Here is a 23,739-nt window from a genome sequence, read left to right on the forward strand (position 1 = left end):
AACAGTCTTGCGCTATTTATTGACTTTACTAAAGCATTCGATACTCTTTCCCACGGGCAGTTGTTTAAAGCTCTAGAAAATACAGGAATACGAGGTCACTGCTTAAAGTGGTGTCAAAGCTATTTGCAACTAAGACACTTTAGGGTTAAAGTGGCTAATCACTTTAGCGACGCAATCTTGATATCGCATGGAGTTCCTCAAGGTTCAAAACTGGGACCAATCCTGTTTTTATATATGCAAACAGCATGTTCAAGCATTTGAAAAACTGCGAAGTATTTGCATACGCCGATGACACCGCCATCATTGTATCTCATAAAGATTTAGAGACTGCAACAAATATAATGCAAATAAAACTTAATATTGTTGCAAAATGGTCACACGACAACGGACTGCTAGTAAACGGACTAAAAACAAAATTAATGGACATACGACCACCCCACTTAAAAACGCCAAACATAAATCTAACGTACCATTGTTACGACTGTCTGCATAATAACGAGGCGCAATGTTTGTCACGTCAACATCACCATCGAAACTGTTCGGACGTATAAATACTTAGGAATAGTCGTTGATGACCATTTCAAGTGAAATGAACACGTCTTGTATTTGAGAAACAAGTTGAGAAAAACCTCGTACTTCATCAAACATCTGTCTTTGTACCAACTACTCTGTTCTTCTGCAGGCGTATCTGGCGCTGTCAGAATCCTATATTAGATATGGAATCGCAGCATGGGGCACACCCACCAGCTGCAATAAAATACAGCTGAGTCCGAATTTTATTCTAAAAATATTAGATAAAAAGAAAAATCTGCATACAGCAATATATCGTTTAATAGGGAATTAGGCATCCTTGATGTCCTTGATCAATCAAAACTGGAAGCGCAGGATGGAAAAATCGCTGAATTTCAGGTAGAAGTCGATGATTTGAAGAGTCGTATGGAGCAGTTACAACTAAATCGCCCAGCTGTTCCAGCGAGTAATCCAAAGGTAAAAACACCATCCTTGGACGGTTCTGCTCCTTTCCAGGTGTTTAAGATTCAGTTTGAGAAGACCGCAGCAGTGAACAACTGGAGTGAGATAAAGTTACTGCACTATTCGTCGCATTGAAAGGATCTGCTGCTGAAATCCTAGACTATTCCCGAGGGAGAGCGGAACAACTACGTAACATTGATGAGCGCTCTAGAGAGGCGATACGGAAGCGAACACAGAAAGCAGATATACCAAATAGAGTTGCAAAACCGCTACCAAAAAGCTAATGAGACTTTGCAGGAGTTCACCTCGGATGCTGAAAGATTGGCTCATCTCGCAAATGCGGACGCACCCGTGGAATACACCGAGAGGGTAAAAATCCAGAGTTTTATAAATGGCATACGGGACATGGAAACGAAGTGAGCTACATACGCAAACCCAAAGCTGACATTTGCTGAAACGGTATCCCATGCACTGATTCAGGAACCAGCATCGCTTCTGTGTAAGCCAGCTTTCAAAGCTGTTTTCTCTTTGTCTTCCTCCTTCACCTCCACTTGCCAGTAGCCGCTTTTCAAGTCCAGTGTGGAAAACCATTCCGTACCAGATAGCGAGTGCAGAGTGTCGTCAATTCTTGGCAATAGGTAGCTATCCTTTTTCGTACCGTCATTCAACTTCCGGTAGTCCACGCAAAACCTCATTTTTCCATCCTTCTTCTTTACAAGTACTACCGGTGAGCTCCAGGGACTAGCTGATGGTTCGATGACGCCGCTGTCGCTCATTTCTTGTATTATTTGACTTACAACTTCCCGCTTCGCCAGTGGAACACTACGTGGAGCTTGACGTATCGGCCTCGCGTCTCCAGTGTCAATTTGATGTTTCACAACATTGGTGCGGCCTGGTTTCGAACCATCCTGGTCAAATATGTTTGCGTACTTTAGGAGCAGTTGCTTTGCCTTACTCCGATAATCTTCCTCTAACCCCTCCGTCCATGCCGTGATGTCATTTGAAAGATCAGTATTACTAGATGAGACGTGTTCCTGGAGCTGTTCACAGTTAATAATTACTTCAGCCTCTTGGCATCTTCCCAAAATAGCTCCTTTGGTCAGTTTGAGTGGTGACTTGAACTCATTGAGTACTCTTACCGGAATACGTCCATCTTGTTTTTTCATAGCCAGGGTTTTTCCTACAAGTATGTTCGGTGCTGATTTGTTTGCTGCTTCGACAACCCACAATTTGTTTGATTTTGGTGGTATTTGCTGACTCTTCCACCAGCACTCGGTTACTGCTGTAGCCTCTCTCGTAGCCGAAATTAAGTGGCACATCCATGTTCTTATATCGCATAGTCTTGCTTTGCATATCGATTTTGATGCCTTGGTTGATTAAGAAGTCCACTCCAATTATGATTTCATCAACAATACCTGCCACTATAAAATTGTGTAATACCGTAACGTTCCCAATTGCTACTTCACATTCTACTTCTCCAATTACCTGGGTTCCTCTCCCGTGGCTGTACGTAATCTTGCTCCAAGCAATGTTCTTATCTTTTTGTTGACTAAATCTCATCGAATGATGGAATGGGATGCACCGGTATCTACAGTCAGTAAACGTTCCTTTCCAACCACATGTCCTCCAACAGTAAGATTGCTCGATCTTCTTCCAATCTGCGAGATAGAGATTATGGGGCATTCAATTGCGGGAGGCAGCTGCCGCCCCTTGCGGCTGACTCGATTTAGTTTAACGATTGAGTGGTCTTGGAGATTTGCTCATCTCCTTCTGCTCTGTGTTTACGACTACCCACATTATTGGAACTGTTAGGGTTGGTGTTGCAATAACGCGCAATATGCGCTGGCTTTCCACACTTAAAGCATTTGACTGCATCATTATTCTTCTGCTGCGTACCCTTCAATGCATCCAAAATTGCGTCTACCCAGTCTGGCCTTTCCACTTCCACGCGATGAGCCTTGTACGCTGGCTTACTCAAAAGTGACGCTGTTTCTTGAGTCAGTGCATGGGATACCCGTTTCTGCGAATGTAGGTTTTGGGTTTGCATATGTCGCTCGCTTCGTTTCTACGTCCCGTATGCCATTTATAAAACTCTGGATTTTTACCCTATCGGTGTACTCCACGGGTGCGTCCGCATTTGCCAAATGTGCCAACCTTTCAACATCCGAGGCAAACTCCTGCAAAGTCTCATTCGCTCTTTGGTGACAGTTTTGCAACTCAATTTGGAATATCTGTTTTCTATGCTCGCTTCCATAACGTCTCTCGACAGCGGCCATCAATGCTTCATAGCTGTTCCGTTCGTACTCTGGAATAGTCTGTAAGATTTCGGCAGCTGGTCCTTTCAATGCTACGAAGAGTGCAGCAACTTTATCTTCAGCATTCCAGTTGCTCACTGTTGCGGTCTTCTCAAACTGTAGCTTAAAGACCTGGAAAGGAACAGAACCGTCAAAGGATGGTGTCTTTACCTTTGGATTACTCGCTGAAACTGTTGGGCGATTTAATTGTCCTGTATACGACCTCTCAAAGCTTCTATCTCAGCATCAATTTTGTCCTCGAGCTGCACAATTTTTGTATCCTGTGCTTCCAGCTTTGATGTTACCCTTGCTTCCTGTGCTTCCAACTGCGAAGACATTTGCGCCACCTGCAATGATAAGCGCTCCTCTTGTGCTTCCATCTTAGATGTTATACGTGTCTCTTGCGACTCCAGTTGGGATGCCATATATGTCTTCTGCTCTTCCAGTTGGGATGCCATATATGTCTTCTGTTCTTCGAGCTGTGTAGAAATTTGTGTTTCCTGTGCTTCAATCTTCGATGTTATGCGTGTCTCCTGCGATTCCAATTGCGATGACATATGCGTTTTCTGTTCTTCCATCTTGGATGTTAAACGTGTCTCCTGCGATTCCAGCTGAGATGCCACTGTCGATGTTTGAGCAATTATTGCAGCCAATATCATGTTCAAGTGCTGTGCTCGTAACTGTCTGCGATGTTTCGTTTTTCTCTTAAATTTTTGTTGTTGTTTCGTCCCCATCAGGATAAAAGACAAACTCGTCCACATCAATTCCTTGCGACTCCATTACCTCTCGTAGCCGTGCTTTAAGTTCGATCTTATTTCCGGTTGTATTTAATCCACGGTTCTCCAACTCCTTTTTCAGTTGCTGGATCTTCAATTCACTGAACTTTGCCATGCCCAAGTTGTATTCCCAATCTTCGGAATTTATTCAACAATCCCACTTCTGACACCAATTGTAACGAATTTACTTGCAATTCCCCTTATTTGCAATCTTCTGCTGAGTTCGAATCACTAAACAGTTGAATAAATAACTCCAATATTTAATAATGCAAAATGGCCTTTACTAAAGTACTTCACAATAACACTCAAACTTTGCAACGAATAGCTTGCTTAATAACCAAACTGATTGATAGCTCAAATGAAACTCCTCTTCGCCACTACTGTCGCGCCCAGTGTTGCCAGGTTAGCCTTTTCGAGGCTACATTTAACCTTTTGTTTTTGTCTTTAGCCTCGAAGTTTTGGGTTTAGCTTCGTGACTTTTTTCTAGCCTTTTTTAATCCGAATGTATTTTTAATAATTTCTAAAACAAAATAATTTCAATAGTTCCTGTGAACACCTAATACCTAATAATATGAGTTCTCTACAAAAGATTAATTCTTTTTCTGCTGAAAATTCGTTGAAAGTTTCAAAGCCAGATGTATTTTCTTACTTTGAAAAAGAGAAGTATAGTTATTCTTCAAGTCAAATAGCATTAATAGAGCTGCAGTGGCGAAAACTTATAACTATGCAATGGAAAAATGTACACTCCACCATGGACTTTTGGTCGGAGGTCCGAGAACATAAAAATTCATTAAACGAACCACCTTTTTTAGAACTTGTCGAATTCATATTTAGTTTTTTAGTATTACCACTCAGTAACGCGGTGGTTGAAAGAATTTTTAGTGGCATGAAAATTCTGAAAACTACATTAAGGAACAAACTAAAAATTAAAATGCTTAATGCGCTGCTTAATATTAGATGCTCGTAAAAACGCTTATCTAAATGTTGTAATGATTTTGAAATTACCGATGATCTCATATCTATGGTAAATAGCCAAACTTTATACGCAGACTTAAGCTCTTCTGATTTTTCAGACGGGGAATATTTTATATAAATAATTAGTTTGTAATACTTTTTTTTGTGTATATACACATATGCAATCATTTAAAGTAATTCCATGTGCTAGTCAAGGAAAATGTGCCTGATATGTTTTGAAACAAGAAGAAGTTATGTTTATAAGTTTTTATTTACAAATGTGTAAACTAAAATATAAAAAAAAAATTTTATGAATTAACCAAAAAAATTTCTGGCCTTTTTTTAGCTTATTTTTTTTCTAAATTTAGCTTTTTCTAACCTTTTTTTTTGCCAATCTAGCTTCTTTTTTTTCATCACCTGGCAACACTGGTCGCGCCTTTTATACTTTTTGATTTCTCATTGCATACTTCCAGGCTTTTCTATTCCAGAACTTACTAGTTTGTTTCTGCTACAAAATCGCCAGGCACAACTACGTTTATAACTTCTCATTTGAGTAATACTTGCACAAATTATTGCCCTCTCTTGTGACAACTCAGATAAGATATATGCATGTGTTTGTGCATTGGTTCTCCGCTGCTCGGATACGTACATATGTGTAGACACAATTATTGATTCGTTTATGTAGATACATAATGATTGAATTATTGATGTGAATTCACGTGACTGCTTAGCATCGGCTTAGAGATAGCAGCACCCCTTACTTTTGCTAATATACGTAACAATATATTAATAAGAGCCGTCAGAACGCATACTTTGACAAATTACTCGATGTTTTCTCAAGGTAGTTGTTGGTTGTTTTTTCTCAGATGTATTTATAAAAACGTCTTCTATACATTTTCGTGAAGCACATTCGACATGACAGGGTTGCTTTGGCAACAACAAAAGTATCGAGTGACGCCTCTTAAGCGCCAAATACACGACACGAACATTTCCGCGAACATTCCGCAATCTTGTTCGCAGCTTTGGCCATACACCATACGAACTTTTGGCCGAACATTAGTTCTCTTTCAGACAGCGATGAATACGGACAACAATTGTGCCGCAGCAATATTGCTCGCTGTGCAATTAAGCGTAAAAAAAATTTATTCATTTCAATAAATTCACTCAGAAATTTTTTAGTGTCCATTTTACTTTTCCGCGCACGTCTGTTCCGTTCAGAAATTACTACGATTATGAGCTATTTCGCCATACACGCACGAACAGTTCGCGCAAATGTTCGCCAAAAATTAAAATATTTTGATTTTTGGCGAACATTTGCGCGAACTGGCAAACACCACCATACACGACAGAAAAGGTCGCAGAAACATGACATAACGGGAATGTTCGCGGAAATGTTCGTGTCGTGTATTTGGCGCTTTAACAAATATATACTCTTTGCTTTCAGCAAATTCGTCTGTAAAATGTATGCCTTTTATTTCAGCTGTTTGTTGTTGCACGGCTTGCCTTGCTCCGACGGAATTGCTTGTTTCTCTGTCTTAACCAGTGTTGCCAGGTTAGCCTTTTCGAGCCTAGATTTAGCCTTTTTTTGTGCCTTTAGCCTCGAAATTTTGGGTTTAGCTTCGTGACTTTTCTAGCCTTTTTTACTCCGAATGTATTTTTAATAATTTCTAAAATAAAATAATTTCAATAGTTCCTGTGAACACCTTATACCTAATAATATGAGTTCTCTACAAAAGATTAATTCTTTTTCTGCTGAAACTTCGTTGAAAGTTTCAAAGCCAGATGTATTTTCTTACTTTGAAAAGGAGAAGTATAGTTATTCTTCAAGTCAAATAGCATTACTAGAGCTACAGTGGCGAAAACTTATAACAATACAATGGAAAAATGTACACTCCACCATGGAATTTTGGTCGGAAGTCCGAGAACATAAAAATGCATTAAACGAACCTCCTTTTTTAGAACTTGTCGAAATCATATTTAGTTTTTTAGTATTAGCACTCAGTAGCGCGGAGGTTGAAAGAATTTTTAGTGGCATTTAAATTCTGAAAACTAAATTAAGGAACAAACTAAAAATTAAAATGCTTAATGCGCTGCTTAATATTAGATGCTCGTTAAAACGCTTATCTAAATGTTGTAAGGATTTTGAAATTACCGATGATCTCATATTTATGGTAAATAGCCAAACTTTATACGCAGTCTTAAGCTCTTTTGATTCTTCAGACGGGGAATATTTTATATAAATAATTAGTTTGTAATATTTTTTTTATGTATATACACATATGCAATCATTTAAAGTAATTCCATGTGCTAGTCAAGGAAAATGTGCCTGATATGTTTTGAAACAAGAAATTATGTTTAAGTTATGTTTATAAGTTTTATTTACAAATGTGTAAACTAAAATATAAAAAAACAATTTAATGAATTAACCAAAAAAATTTCTGGCCGTTTTTTAGCTTTTTTTTCTAAATTTAGCTTTTTCTAACCTTTTTTTGCCAATCTAGCTTCTTGTTTTGTCATCACCTGGCAACACTGGTCTTAACCTTTGTTGTTGCGCTCAGTTTATTTTCTCGCTCTATTTGTTCGTGACTGTCACTATACATGCGAGTATTAGTATTATATATGTATGAATACTTCCATTCATATGCATGTATCAATTGAATAAAAAATGGAATAAATGAAACTGCTTAACCGCACTTTTTTATTAAATATATTAATACCTTTAGTGGGAACACAATTTCGGCAATTTAGTTGAATTTAATTTTTTTTTACAAAGAGTTTAAGTTTTTAATGAATTAACTTAGTACCTGGGCCCATAACCTGTTAAAATTGAGGAGTAAAACGCAGTATTTAATAAATTAGCTACAATAACGTGTTCACTTATCGCTGGTTTATTGAAGAAGCAAGAAAGTAAAGTAAAAAAGCATAGGTTTCCCATCCCCATATGTATATGAAAGTAGATTATCGATAGATCATTCACAGTTTATCGATTGTTCATTAATCTATTACTCAATTGATTACTTTGGGTTACAATTCATTTCTATCTCAACATCACTCAATATGTTACATAGTTCACTCCTTAAATATAACACGGTAACATTTGATTTCTTCAAAAAAAAAAAAAAAAAAAAACAAAGGTATTTTATACCCTAGAGATATTGATTTAAAAAAAGCGTGAGTATCAAATAGTCGTTAAGTTCGATATGCTAACAATAAAATAAATATAGTTAGAAAAAAACTAAAAAAAACACGCAAATATAGTGCCGCTTTAGTATCTACAATCCACTTAGATATTTGATGTTGATAGCACCGTAGCACAGAGGTTCGTGTCTCCGCTGCCACGAGTCTTCAATAATGCACGCATGTTTGTTAACACACAAAAAGTAATTCGTAAATATGCCATATAAATACTACTTTATTGCTTGAGTCTAAGGAAAAATTTAAAGAAAATAAATTGTTAACATGAAACCATTAAAACATTCTGCGCATTCTGCGCAAATAAACAATAGCCTCATCCGATGTTGCTACTCTGCTTGTTCAGCGACAACTAAAGCCGAATAAAGACGAAAGAGAATAATAATACGCGTGAAGTGGCGCCAATAATTATTCAACTAAATGGTGACCCCTGGTGTAAATGGTAATTGATGTGTTCATGTACACAAGTGTGGCTTGCTTTAATGTTTTCAATGTTTTTTACAACAGCACAGTGATGATAATATTCGTCACAATATGTAACAACTTGAATGTTCGCTCATATAAAATGCACTTAAAACCTATCAATGGCATGCACTTTGGCGACCTTTATAGTGAAAATTTCTGCTGTAACCTATATTTTTTTTTACGAATTCTAGTTCAGCAACTCAAAATCAATAGTAGGATTGATTTTGGAGAAAAATAAGCTTTTGGTTTATTTTTAATAATCAAAAAAACGCAAAATGATTTTAATTAAAAAGTTTTCCAATATTTAGTATTGAAGCTTTTACCAGAATTCGACAATAGAAAAAAGACAGCACAAAGCAAGTCGCCGAGCATAAGAAACTTAGTGCCCGTCCACTTTCCGCGTCACCCGCTTTTTTTTTTCAAACAACCAGTTTCAGCAACAAAAACGTTTTTCGGAAATTATAGCAGTAAAGAAAGCAGCAGAAATTCAGTAGGAAGCGTGCTTCAGGTGCAGTCGCGTCAATTTATACATCGATAGTCAGGCTGCGATTAAGGCAATAATCTCACACAGTACTTCATCCAGATGTGTTCTGGAATGCAAAGAAGCAGTGGAAAAACTTCGCTCATGCCGGACCATACATATTTACTGGGTTCTCGGTCATAAAGGGATAGAAGGTAACGAAAAGGCCGATGAGTTGGCAAAGGAGGATGCTACACTCGCTGAGTCGATGATAAACGTCCCAATCCGTTTGGGAGAAATCAAAAGGAGACAGGAGTTGCATGTGATCCATCAAGCAGGAAAGCGTGGACAGAAGCGCTGGGCTGGAAAATTTCTAAGATCATGTGCACAGCCTACGATATTAGACTCACAAAGTGGCTCATATCTCTGAAGAGAGAAGACTTAAGGTCAGTGCCTTCTGGGGTCACATGCTTATAAGTTAGGCCTCGTCAGTAACAGCAAGTGTAGGAAGTGTGAGCTGCAAGCTGCCCTGCGCTCGCCAAGTCAAGGCTCCAGCTATTAGAGGCGGCAGAGTTGACAGACGTTGAGGCAGCAGTTATGCTGGGTCCTAGAAAACTGCTAGTATTTGCCAAGAGGACGGAGTTATTCTATAACATATAACCTGGCACCTGATTGGGGTTCTTCCGTTTGGTCGTCAAACAAATTCTGGCAACACTATAGACACATTCAGTCTATGTGAAGTCTTTATTGACCGGCCAGTTCAACCTAACCTAACCTTCAGCAACAAAAATATTTGTGTGTAAACATCTACTTATTGTTTAAGCGAGTTCAGCTCAAACCGCTTACATCAACTGGGTAACTTATTTTTTTTGTTGCTCCCCATGTAATTTCATAGCCCAGCCCTCACAGCGTTCTTTTTAAGGTTGCTTACAACAGATTACAGCTATTGTTTCGTTTTTAAGCACACAAAATGTGAATACTACAGTTTTAAAAACTTTCTCAAATGCATCTGCCTTTTTCTCAAATACATTTGCCTTTTTCTCGAATACATATGCCTTTTCTCAAATGCATTTGCCCTTTTTTCAAATTCATTTGCCCATTTCTGAAATACATTTCACTCTTTCTCAAATCATTTGCCCATTTCTGCAATACATTTGCTCGTTTACATCTGCCCTTTTCTCAAATGTATTTGACATTTTCTTAATTTCATTTGCTCATTTCTCAAATACGTTTGAGCATTTCTAAAATACATTTGCTCGTCCTTCAAATACATGTGCGGCTTTCTCAAATACAATGGAAAAAGGTGTAGTCCGGCTTACATTTTATAATAGCTTAAAAAGCCCAAAATTCTATATACATATATATTTTTCTCAAATATGCTGTTGATCTGTAATTGTAGTGAAGTCCGCACCCGCTTTAAGGTTAACATATTGCTGCTTTTACTCTTCTTAATTGCCGTATATTCTAACATGCTATCTATTGTTCTTATTGTATTAACGGCAGAAACGCCATTCTAGGATACCAGCCCTTGAAGCTGCTATCCCGACTAAAAGATATTGTTACGAATATTAGCAACACTAAGGGGTACTGCCATCTCCAGGCCGATGCTAAGCAGTGACGTGAATTCACATCAATAATTCAATCATTATGTATCTACATAAACGAATCAATAATTGCGTCTACACATATGTACGTATACGAGCAGCAGAGAAGCAATGCACAAACACATGCATATATCTTATCTGAGTTGTCACAGGAGAGGGCAATAATTTCTGCAAGTATTACTTAAATGAGAAGTTATAAACGTAGTTGTGGCTGGCGATTTTGTAGCTGAAACTAACTAGTAAGTTCTGGAATGGAAAAGCCTGGAAGTATGCAATGAGAAATCAAAAAGTATAAAAGGCGCGACAGTAGAGGCGAAGAGTGAGTTTCATTTGAGCTCTCAATCAGTTTGATTGTTAAGCAAGCTAGTTGCAAAGTATAAGTGTTATTGTGAAGTACTTTAATAAAGGCCATTTTTCCATTATTCAATATTGGAGTTATTTATTCAACAGTTTAGTGATCGAAAGCAAAGCAAAAGGGCAAATAAGGGATTTGCAGTAAATTCGTTACAATATAAATATAAACCGCTTTCCTTAGTCCGACGCTCGTATGCACCAAATCAAGAGTAGTACCTATTACAAATTTGATGGTATACGTACACATATTTCGCTGGCGAGTCTCTGGCGACCCTATTTTCCTTGTCAGAAAAAAGCCGGGATAACTTATTTTTTTAATCGTTCCGTTCTTCCGTTTCTTGTGCCGATACTATATACAGAAAGGACTATCTACATACATCGATAACACTCCCTTAAACCTTCGGGTAGTGTCTGTAGCGATATACAAAAACAGGAGCAACATGGTTTTTTGGCCAAATCTTTGGATTATGTAGTTTAAGATTGATATAAATTAGACCTGAAAATCTTAAAAATATTGAATATTTTTTCTCTCTTCCATTCTTTATGCTATGTACTGATCAAGGCCACGGAAGACATCACGACACAACCATATACATATGTTTGTATGTACATAATTAAATAGTCGTACCAAACCATGAAGTTCCGTGCCATGATGCAGGATCCTGAATTCATGCGCGAGTTTTTATACATCATACAAACGGTATCGAAATTGGCAAAATCATGTATAATGAAAATTTCTATGGATACAGTCTACTTCGTAGTGAATGAAGAGTCGGCTAGTACAGCACCATTGATGTGGGTTGTAATTGATCCAAAGCTATATTTCAGTGAATACACGATGCAGGGTGTCGACAATGAGGACGATCCGCATATTTTTCTAAGTGTACCAACTTTAAATCTTGGAACTGCACTTTCTTTATTACGAAACAACCCAAGCTATTTTAAATTAAAGTTAACTAATCTTCAATTTCCCTGTTTGTCGGTCGATATAGATGCGACAGTTCGAAGTTCGGATAAATGGCGTCGAGCTGTGCACCATGTTCCAGTGGATGTTATACCACGATGTGATTGGCAGCATTATGTAATACCAAATGTACCCACATCCAAACTGGTCTTAAATTTACCATCTAACCGGTTAATACGTGGCTTGATTGACAAAATAAAAAATCTCTCACCAAATGTAATTTTTTACGCGACTTCCAATGGTGAGATGAATTTAGTAGCCGAAACAGATATGGCAACAATAACAACTCGTTACCAGAATTTAGAGCTAAGATCTATTTGTCCCGGTGAAGATGATAAAGAAAAAGAACAAATTGAGGCATCATGTTCTGTTGATTGCAAAAAGACAGCATTATTTTTTTCAGCACTACAAGTACCTTCAATGGAGCTGTCATGTGGTATAGCTGATGACCGTCTAATACATTTGGAAGTCAATATTCGGGAAGGCATTACTATTCACTCCAAAATACCGTCTGTTTGCGTGTGAAGAGAAGAGAAAATAGCTGTTGCATTTATAATAAAATTTCCCAATTAAACCATTTGTGGGTACTGTGCCAATTTGGGAACACCTAATCATAGCTCCAGTTCAAATATACTATAAAAATATTAATACATTGATTTTGATATTATTTTCAATAAAATGTCGTCTATTAACCCATTCGTGGATACTGTGTCAATTTGGAAACACCTAATCATCGCGCCAGTGCAAATTTACTATAAAAATATTAATACATTGGTTTTGGTATTAGTATATTTATTTGCTGAATTTTCTTAAAAAAAATATGTAGGGATTTGTTTTACTTTTGAATTGTAATTAATATATACAAAAGTATTTTCAATTCAACAAATAAGTAATCAATTACAATACTTTGTAGTACAGTGAATGTTTCAAAGTGGCCACATGTGTCCTAAATTTGACCTGATATTGCGCAGTTTGAAAATAAACGCTAGCAACAACTTCCAAGGTTTGAAACAGCCATAAATTAAATCGTAATGGACTGTGATGACCGTTTGAAATATAAATTGTCTATGCATAAATCCGGCAGAAACCAGTTTTACTACTGAAGGGGAAGCGGGTTTGAGTGGCGTAAATGTTCAGTAAAGCATTCCCCTTGGTTTCGGGATACATTTAGATAGCAAAGACCCCGAACTATATTCGACTAGAAGAGCCCAAAATACCGCATTCTGTACTGTAAATAATACGAATATGACCAGTATATCTGCATAAAGGTAGAATGTTTGAGATAATATATTATTATACATAAATAAGACTGAAAATATTTCAATATCACAGTATTCTTCATCATCTGATGAATGAGAATAAACATTTGAATTGTTCATTATTGTAATAAAATCGTGCTCGTACTCGAAACTCGTTTTTATAAATGGGATGTTCCATCCTTACGGGTGGGACAATTGTACGCAATATTTCATCTTTGTTGAAGCATTCTGATTAAACCAGCTGGAGACTTCAGATTCTAATAGATAGGCCGAGACACTTAACATTGAATCAGTACTGTTATGTAAAAAAAACACAATATCTTGGTATATATGCAAATTATAATAAGTTTTATAATTGTCATGGGTGGGACAAAAGACGATATCCATTAGTGAAGTTTTATTCTAGTTATAAAAACTCTGCGAATATATGGAAGTATCTTGCTTTGTTTAAATCAGGCATGCTTAACCAACGAAACGATATCATTTCGTTACGATAATCAACGTTAATAAACGAAACGAAGTCATTTCGTTTCGTTTATTAACGTTAAGATCGTCAAATTAACGAAATGATTTCGTTTCGTTTTCTGCCATATCAAAACGAACTCAATTCGTTTATGTTAATTATTAATTTCAAACTATGCTGGCAAAGCTGATTGATGGCGGAGTCATTAAAGGTGAAAGCATTAGCCAAGCTGATTGCAACTTTTCTCATGAATTTTGACAGTACAACCATTTCTCAGAGTATTTTTGACATTACCACCAACGAATTACACAAACAAATTACATAGAGTTTGTGTGTGTATGTGCGCTCGTTGTTGACACCTTACGGCTTCACCATGGCTATAGCATTGCCAGCACAATTCAAACATAAAGTATCACGTTTTTGTTAACGTTTTTAACGTTAACGAAAGCTTTTCGTTTCGGTTAAAAACGAGATACAATTTATCATGATAATTTCTTTATCGATAATATTTCGAAGTGTTTCAACGGAAACGGTGGAAATTTTTTGATAAACGATTAGCTTAACGTTAAGGTGCATCCCTGGTTTAAATACTATTAGATATACGAATATTTGTATTTGAAAAAATTTATGGAATCATTTCGTGCGTTAAATAAATTAAAGTTACGGAAAATTTTAATTATTTCCACTCTCTCAGGCTTTGACTTAGATTCAAAGACCTACGGCCTATAAAGCCGTATTTTGATTAAAATGTCTACTGGATGTAATTATTTGATATATCCATAAGAATATAAGGCGTGCTAGCAATGCCTACTCATTTTTAACAAACGTTTCTGCGCACTTGTCACGTTATTGTTCAATAAATCCTTAACAACTTCATAGTAGTCAAAAATGAATTGTTGGATATATTTAAAACAAGTTTATAACATTGTATAACAAGTATGAAGTGAAAGAAATACTTGCGAAATTCGACATTTTTTGTATCGGGTGGGACATATGTAGCTAATATCGGTCGATACATCTAATAATAAGAATATGGGATTAAACAAATTGGCATTTAAATCAGCTTCATTAAATAAAGATGAGTTGCGTTAGTTATTTTTCTGATGATTGATTGAAGGAATAAATCTAATATTTTTGTCTGTCTTTAGTTTTATAAGAAAAACTATTTCCGCACCAAGGTCCACTTTATCATGTAACCTCTCAAATATCAATAGTTTCAACTGTGAACCTGCGTTATCCCATTCGTGTATATGCAATTTGCATCGTTTATGGCAGCATATACAGTGAAAGAAAATAGCTGGTAAAATCAACCGAGCTTCAATTTTGTCAATGTGTATCCATCGCAAATAGGTGTTGAATCAACTTGAATTGATCGTTTCAACAGTCAAATCAACAAAAACAAAGTTCATTTAGTGTAAGCCACAGCTCTATTAAAAAAAAATACAAATTTATGGGGTGACCACTAGACTGGGTTGGTCCCCATACAAAAAAAAAATTGCTAATGTCCGCCCCTAAATTTGAAGATTATGTTGAGAGGGTTTCGGAAAATTTTTTTAAAATTTTCTTGGATCCTTCGAAATACAGCCAAAAAGGTTTTTTCGTTGTAACTTGGTTATCTGACGTCCGATTTATAAATTGGTATGCATTATTTTGGCCTTGAGAAGCTTCACATTTCCGTTTAATGTCCTTTTAAGCTATGAAGTCGTTTTCACATGATTAGGTCAGCTAACAAAATTTTACCCCCCCCCCCCCCCCTAATGTATGTTTTTTCCCTAACAAACAAAAGTACTTAAAAATTCAAGCGACTACCTCTTAGAAAACATCGAGCAAATGGCTGCGAGTAACGAGTGACGTTATTTATCCTCTTTGGTATTATCTGTTCTTAAGCCCCCCAAAATTTTTAACATTTTCATTCAATGTTCCTAATATTGAATATACGGTGTAATATATACTCCAAATTGTTTGCTTAGGTTTTCCTTTTGGAATATAAGGAGTCCTCTTAGACATCGTCGGGCTTTCAACAATGTTTCTAAACGAGGCTCAATGCCTCGGGGCGGCTTGAACGCAGGCCATACTACCATAACAGAATTGCGTCATCAAACACTGCACGAACGGACTGACTACCTTATTCGAAGGGGCTTTTAGAGCCACAACAGGAATGGATGGTTGGCGCAAGGGCGCCCAAATAACAGAGTAGGTTAGATCTCAGAAAAATTTAATCTGAAGTGGAGGAAACTGTGCATTTTAATTTAAATCAAGAATTGCATTATAAGGTTGGGGGAGGAAACAACAATCTAGAAGCAGCAAGTCTTAGGAAGCTTCTAGTATTTACTTAGGGAACGGAGTTATTTAATAACATAGGACCTGGTTGTTGACAGTATTTTTTTTTTCAGTTTGGTCGTGAAACATACTTCTGGTGACACCATGGACTCATTAAATCTATGCGAAGTCCTCATGGACCTCATGGACCGACCAGTTCAACCTAACCTAACTTAATTATCCCATTCGTTTAGATGCTCTCCACCCTCTAGATCCATGATGAACTTGAGTTCGTCAGAGCCTCGACTGTTAAAGTAACAGGATTCGCCACGGCTAGGTGAGGTTGACAGTTGGGTTGGAGAAGTGCTGTAAAACAAAATATTGATGAAGCAAATAATATGCATATCCCTCTGCACATCTACATGCATATATTATTTGCTTTATCAATATTTGGTTTTACAGCACTCAGTACTTTTTCAGTAGAAAAAATTTATATATTAAAATGTCGATGTTATACTATATACAAACACACACCAAATTGGCAATTTCTACCATTTGGGCAATTTATTACGCAATTTATCATATAATAAATTGCCAATTTAAAAAAAAAATTGCGTAAGGCTCATTCCATTTCAAGACACCCGGTCCGCGCAGGACATGATTTTTGATTTTGATGAAATCTTAATATGTTGTTCTTTGGTCAAAATAATTAAACACTTGTTTTTTTTTTTGTCTCATAAACATTTTTTTTTGGATTTATCGGCAACTGAATTCCATAAAATGCAATCGATATTTTATTCACCTATTTTTTCAACTGTCAATAACTTTGTCAAAAATTAACCGATTCTCATGATTTTTTCTTTGAAATGTTCGTTATTATATTTACTTTTATATAAATTATATAAAAAAATAATTTATTAGTTTTTAGTAAAAATTTATGCCTTCAAAAATTAATATCTCAGAAAGGGCTATTTTTTTGTTTAAACTTTTTCTATATTGAGCGAACAGTTTATATTTCAACTTGGCTAAATGCCTGTTAGCCAAAATTATTTGTTTTCGAGATATGCAATAATAAGAAAAAAATCGCCGCTAGGTGGCGCAAGGATCGAGATATTCACAAAAATCGTATTTGTGATCCGATTTGGCGCATATTTGGAACACATAATACATACAAGAATAGAAAGCGACCTATGAAAAAAAAATCGCCGCTAGGTGGCGCAAGTATGGAGATATTCACAAAAAACGTATTTGTGGTCCGATTTGGTTGATATTTGGGACACATAATACATACAAGAATAGAAATCGACATATGAAAAAAATCGCCGCTAGGTGGCGCAAGGATCGAGAAATTCACAAAAATCGTATTTTTGGTCCGATTTGGCTCATATTTGGACCACATAATACATACAAGAATAGAAAGCGACCTATGAAAAAAAATCGCCGCTAGGTGGCGCAAGGATGGAGATATTCACAAAAAACGTATTTGTGGTCCGATTTGGTTTATATTTGGGACACATAATACATACAAGAATAGAAATCGACATATGATGTCCGAGTTGGCTCATGTCAGGAAAGAGTCCTTGTAATAATGAGTCACTAAATGAACTAAAAAGAATGAGAAATAATAGGCAATAGGCAAAATAAAGACTAAAAACTTGAAAAAAAAAGAATAAAAAAAAAAAGATTTAAGTTAAACGGTTTTATTGAAAATAATACTTATATGAAGTAATAATACTAAAAGCTAGAAAATAATTAGGTAGGTCCTAGGTACTAGCCATCACACTCCTCATCGATCTAGGGCGTTGATCAGACAATTAAATAAAAGCGTTGGGTGCGTCAAATTTCTATTGATAGTCATATATAAGACCCACTGAACCTTAATCAGGTTATGCTACGCCTCAAATTTTTAGAAATTTCACGCGCCCAACGCTTTTATTTAATTGTCTGATCAACGCCTTAGATTGATGAGGAGTGTGATGACTAGTACCTAGGACCTACCTAATTATTTTGTAGCTTTTAGTATTATTATTACTTCATGTAAGTATTGTTTTCAATAAAACCGTTTAACTTAAAATTTTTTTTAATTATTTTATTTTCTTTTTTATTTAAAATAACTATGAAAGTTATTTAGTCGTATCCGTTAATATGAAATCCACCAAAATTAGAAAAACTCGTAACATTTTTATCTGGTAGAGTGTTTTTGGTGAACTTGTTATTGTCCCCGCAAAAGTCAAGTGGCTAACGTCACACTAAATGGAACTGCCTCCATTTTTTGTATCATGGTATTACTCGGCAAACATTGACGTAGTTGCAAATGAAAAACACAAAACTACGTCTGTTTTCTCGAACTTTTTTTCTTGTTATAGAGCGTTAAAGGCACTTTACATTGTTTATGTGTACGAAGTTCCGATATTTGTTTTAGTTTGTGGAGATTAGGAAGGAGGTTACAAAACTATCTAAAAAGCAAGGAATGTAATCGTAACCGTTTGAAAACATTATATTATATGTAACCGAATGCGAAACCGAAACCACTATTTTAATACGCAAAAGAAAGAAACTGAAACCGTTTCAGGCGTCGGTACCGGTTCCATACGGTTTTGCCGAAAATGTCGGATACTGGCAACACAAACCGAAGCGGCGGAAATTGGCGTGCATATAAACTTATACGAAATGAGACCACAGCCTATATAGGGAGAGAAAAATGCAAATATTATAGTAAAATGTTGGATATATCTATAGCTAAACATGTTTTGTGGCGTAATTTGAAAAACGTTCATGTACATGTGAGTGAGAGTTCTGACTGTTCCCTTAATCCTTAAGACCTTAATGAAGTTTTTTTGAGTCGAGTTAACCCGTCTTGTGTTAATACCAGTTTCACAACCTGTCCTTTATATGTGGTTCCTGTTTGTCAAGTCTTCGAGTTTGCAGCTGTTTCGGAACTTGAGGTGGGGAGATGCATAAATAAAATAAGGTCGAATGCAATCGGTGAGTTAAATTAATTGCCCCGTACATTCTTCCTACATTGACACATATTATCAACAACAGTGTCACTACTTCTTGCTTCCATAATAAGGTTGCCACGTTGATACCCATTACAAAAACTGAGTGCGGATTGACGTTCGGCCTATCAGCATCTTGCCAGCACTTTCGAAAGTGTTTGAGATATTGTTGTCGGAACAAATTCAAGACCACGTTAGCAAACGTTAGCTTCCGATCAAAGCACAGTTGCTCCACGGCTATCATACAAATTTTAGACGACATTAGGGCACCCTTTGACAAAAACCAATTGACTTTATTATGCCTACTTGACTTCTCAAAGGCCTTTAACTCTGTAAAGCATGACTTGCTGTGCTTAAAATTAAAAAAAATATTTTGGTGTTGGTGACTACGCAGTGCGGCTCATGCGAAAACCACAATTGGCTTGGGTACCCCAAGGTTCCATCTTGGGTCCACTACTATTTAGCATTTTTATTAATGGCATGTATTTCATGCATGCCAGCATGTTCATATGCATGCATTTATCGGAAAATCATGAGGGGACAAATGATTTATGCTTACGATAAAATAATAACTTACCATCCATATTTGAATGGGCTAGGTAAAATGATTTATGCCTGAACAGTGAGAAATCGTATGTGTTGCCTATATCTAAAAAACGATCAAGTTTCTCAAGTATTCCGCCCGTACGCATTGCCAATAAATGCCTCAAACTCGTTTCAGAAGTGTCTAACCTTGGTTTTGTTATTAACACAGCGCTAACCTGTTATGATCATATGAACTCGGTGACTAATAAAGCATACAATATCTTAAGAAACTTTCGAATGTCTGCTATTTATACTCCTCTCAATGTTAGCAGCAAACTTGCAATTCTATTAATTATTACGATCATGTGCTACTCTGAGCTTACTTACTTACTTAATTGGCGCTTATAGCTGAGCTAGTCTACATTAAATTGAGCTCCCAGTCTGCTCATAAAATTGAAGTTTAGCTAGATTTGATCATATATCCAGCTGGAGAGCGCGTCAACTGGGTTGTGAAATCTTCGAATGTCTGAAAGCTAGAAACTGCATTTTCCTTTGTCGACTCATCATGTATGAGGAGCCAAATTGCCTATATGATAAGCTAATTTTCCCCAGGTCTGCTCGAATCAACTACCTCATACATAGTACCAATTTATAACTATTTAAGATCTGGACGGCTATTCTTTGTCAATGCATTTTAGCTCAAATAATCATATTTCATGAGTTTTCGCCATCAATATGTATGAGGGTACATTGTTTTGTTATTGAATTTAATTATTTGTTTATTTTAGTTACTTTCTTAATTTACTCTATATTTAATATGATAATTTAACCTTCTCTTATTGCTTTTTTTATCATTGCTATTTATCTCTTTGTTGTACTATAAAAGATCTTAGATCTTATTATACTAATATCCTTTTTGTTAGGTCTGTTTATGCAACTGACAACTTGTTCCTTGCTCTAGTTTAATTTTGAGCAGGTTGAACTATCTGACCCGTGAATAGACTGAATGAGTCAATAGTGCCTAATTATTTAGTGTTCGAATAGAGCTCAAGGCCTAAAAATAATTATTTTATCATTATTATTGTTATGATAAACTTTTTGCTAAAATTTATGCTGTTATATCGGCATACTGATTGTTAATACATCCCAGAACACGGGGGAAAAGTGTCAACAAATATGACACTATGGCATCATTGCCATAAAACACGTCCAATGTTTACATCGTTTCTGGAACATATGTATGTTGCAGCGCTGTGAAAATCAATTTGCAAGAAACAAGATAGGAGTAGAAATAATGAAGACACACACATGATGAAATGAAGAAACACACTTTCCTGACTGCACAGCAGGCTATCAATCACCACCTATAATGGCAGATTTTCCAACCATCAGTGGTAATGAAAAAAGCTTAGCAACAAAGCTCACCACTGTGGAACGAGTGCAATGGGCTCTGTCTAATTTCAGCCCATTCAAGCCACCAGGACCAGATGGGGTCTACCCTTGTCTGTTACAGCAAAAGGGATAAAGCATATAGCCCCAGTCCTTTCCACTTTATATAAGGCATCACTACTGCTCGGCCATATCCCGAGCAGGTAGGCAGAGGTTAAGGTAGTATTCTTACCAAAGCCAGGGAAGCCCGAGCAACTGCCCTCGTCGTATCGACCAATAAGCCTAAGCTCTTTTCTCCTAAAAGGTATGGAGAAAATCTTAGATCAGCATATCAGGGAGGTCAATCTGAATAAACTCCCTCTGTGTAGGAATCAGTTCGCCTACCAGTCAGGGAAATCCACGGAGACGGCTATTCATAGTCTCACGGTAAAAATCGAAAAGGCTCTAGAGTCAAAAAAATATAGCACTCTGCGCTTTTATTGATATATCAGGGGCTTTCGATAACACAACACATCAAGCTATCTAACAAGTTATGATTGACAAGGACATAAGCCCTATAATAATACGATGGGTGCTGTCTATGTTAAAGAGTAGAAAAATCCATTTGGAACTGGGAGGGACAACTGAATCAATTGCGGCCACAAGAGGCTGCCCACAAGAAGGTTTGCTCTCCCCTCTCCTATGGACCCTGGTCATTGATGACCTCCTTCAGTTAATGAAAACCAAGGGATTTGACACACAAGGATATGCAGATGACCTAGTTATTTGCATCAGAGGGATGCACGAAGATACAATATCAGATCGCACGCGACAAGCCGTTTGCATCATAGAGACGTGGTGCGATACCAAAGGATTGTCTATAAATCTTAACAAAACTGTTATAGTGCCTTTCACCCGGAGAAGGAAAGTATCTATCCCAGAACCATCCCTGGGTGGTACAAAAATACAATGGAGGCTAAATATCTAGGGGTCCCACTGGAATGCTCACTTGGATGCTATCCTAAAAAAGGCAACAAGAGCTTTCTTCGCCTGTACTCGTCTCTAGGGCAAAACATGGGGGATTTGTCCAAAAATGGTATATTGGACATTTAATACTGTCGTAAGGCCAATAGTCACCTATGCTTCTCTAGTTTGGTGGCAGAAGGCCACGCAAAGAAAGGCCACGGCTAAACTAAGCAAACTGCATCGATTAGTTTGCGTTGGCATAACGGGTGCGATGAGAACCGCCCCTGCTGACGCACTTAGTATTTTAGTGGAAATACCTCCCTTCCCTATTCTGATAGAGAAAGAGGCAACACTAGGTGCACTAAGACTTCCAAATATTTCTGAGTTGAAGGAAGGAAATATGATAGGTCATATGAAAGTAATAAGAAAATTCATAGGAAATCCATCATTACAACTGCGTGACGTAATGTCCCCTAAGCTTAGAATCTCACGGAACTTTGAAGTGTCCATTGTGGATAGGACCCACTGGGAAATAGGCAATCCTTATAACGACCCTGACTCAGGGGTCTGGTACACGGACCGATCGAAATTCGATGACGGAAGAACGGGAGCTGGCATCTATGGGCCAAACTTCAAAAAATCGATACCAATGGGATGATACCCCACCATATTTCAGGCAGAAAATTCATGCAATAGAGGTCTGTGGTAGAAGAATGTCTGCGGAGAGGCTCAACATTGAAGAGCATCTACATTATGTCGGACAGCCAGGGCGGCACTGCGTGCCTAGCAATCCTACACAGTTACATCTGGGCTAGTGGATGAATGCACTGAAATCCTTAATGCCCTGGGAGCCAAAAACAAGGTTTTGTTGGGATGGGTTCCCGGACATTAGGGACAGGAAGGTAATGAACATGCAGATTACCTAGCAAAGCAGGGTGCTACATCAGCATTCTATGGTCCAGAGCCCTTTTGTGGACTTACAAAAGCACACACCAGGGAAACTATAAGTAACTGGGAAACTAAAAAATTCAGACGTCACTGGATTGATTGCCCAGGGCAAAGGCAGGCCAAACTGTTTATACTTCCGGCAACGAAAGTACCAGCCAAACTCATTAACCTAAGCAGGGAGGACCTAAGAACTCTTACTGGGTACTACACGGGACACTGCGGTCTACGATATCACCTAAGTAAATTAAATCTATCTGATACCCAAATTTGTCGTTTCTGTGAGCTGGATGATGAAACGCCGGTTCACATTCTCTGCGAATGCGCCGCTCTAGCTAGGCAGAGACTATCCCATCTAGGTGGTGGGACTCTTAATCCCTATGTGATATGGAGTAAAAAGCCTGAAGAGGTACTTCGATACATCAAGAGCCTCCAGATACAAAATTAGGCTGAAAGGTCTTGCACAATAGATCTGCACAAAGGTCGTAGTGCTTCCAGACCTTTAATGATACTAATAATACTTATCGACTTAAAATAAAGAATGTTGTGGTAGAATGTACATATTTTGGCACAAATTTGTACAAATAAGTGTTCTTTCTTAAAAGAACCAATTTCTTTTAACTATTTTAAGTGAAAAAACTCCTAAGAAATGGCAGAGAAATCTCCCTCTCACTCACGTTCATAATACTGCGACGAATATTAGCATCACTAAGCCGATACTAAACAGCCACTTGCATGTACGTAAACAAATCAATCATCATTTACACACATGCATACAAGGCAGCGGAGAGATACTCACAAACGCATGTCATCATCAGCCGAAGTAGTAGTCACATATACACACGCACATGGCTACAAACTACAAATATACATGTATATGGCGGGCAACGAAGCATGAAGTTCACGAAATTACTAGACCT

The 23,739-nt window shown here is 37.2% G+C and overlaps 2 protein-coding genes across 2 annotated transcripts in view; one reads left to right on the top strand and one right to left on the bottom strand.

Moving 5' to 3' along the window:
• Window positions 1–23,739, bottom strand: part of LOC137236766 (splicing factor YJU2) — a 109,417-nt gene that overhangs the window by 63,951 nt on the left and 21,727 nt on the right. The gene's annotated exons all lie outside the window — the stretch shown is intronic.
• On the top strand, window positions 11,470–12,733 carry LOC137236767 (checkpoint protein HUS1-like). Its single transcript, XM_067759754.1, has one exon. The coding sequence runs from the start codon at window positions 11,706–11,708 to the stop codon at window positions 12,558–12,560; it is 855 nt and encodes a 284-aa protein (XP_067615855.1). The 5' UTR covers window positions 11,470–11,705; the 3' UTR covers window positions 12,561–12,733.

This window comes from Eurosta solidaginis, chromosome 1, assembly GCF_040869045.1.
Source record: "Eurosta solidaginis isolate ZX-2024a chromosome 1, ASM4086904v1, whole genome shotgun sequence".
In the NCBI taxonomy this organism is placed as follows: Eukaryota; Metazoa; Arthropoda; class Insecta; order Diptera; family Tephritidae; genus Eurosta; species Eurosta solidaginis.

Coding starts and splice junctions, on each gene's coding strand:
- LOC137236767 (XM_067759754.1), top strand. CDS start 11,706: ATGAAGTTCCGTGCCATGATGCAGGATCCTGAATTCATGCGCGAGTTT.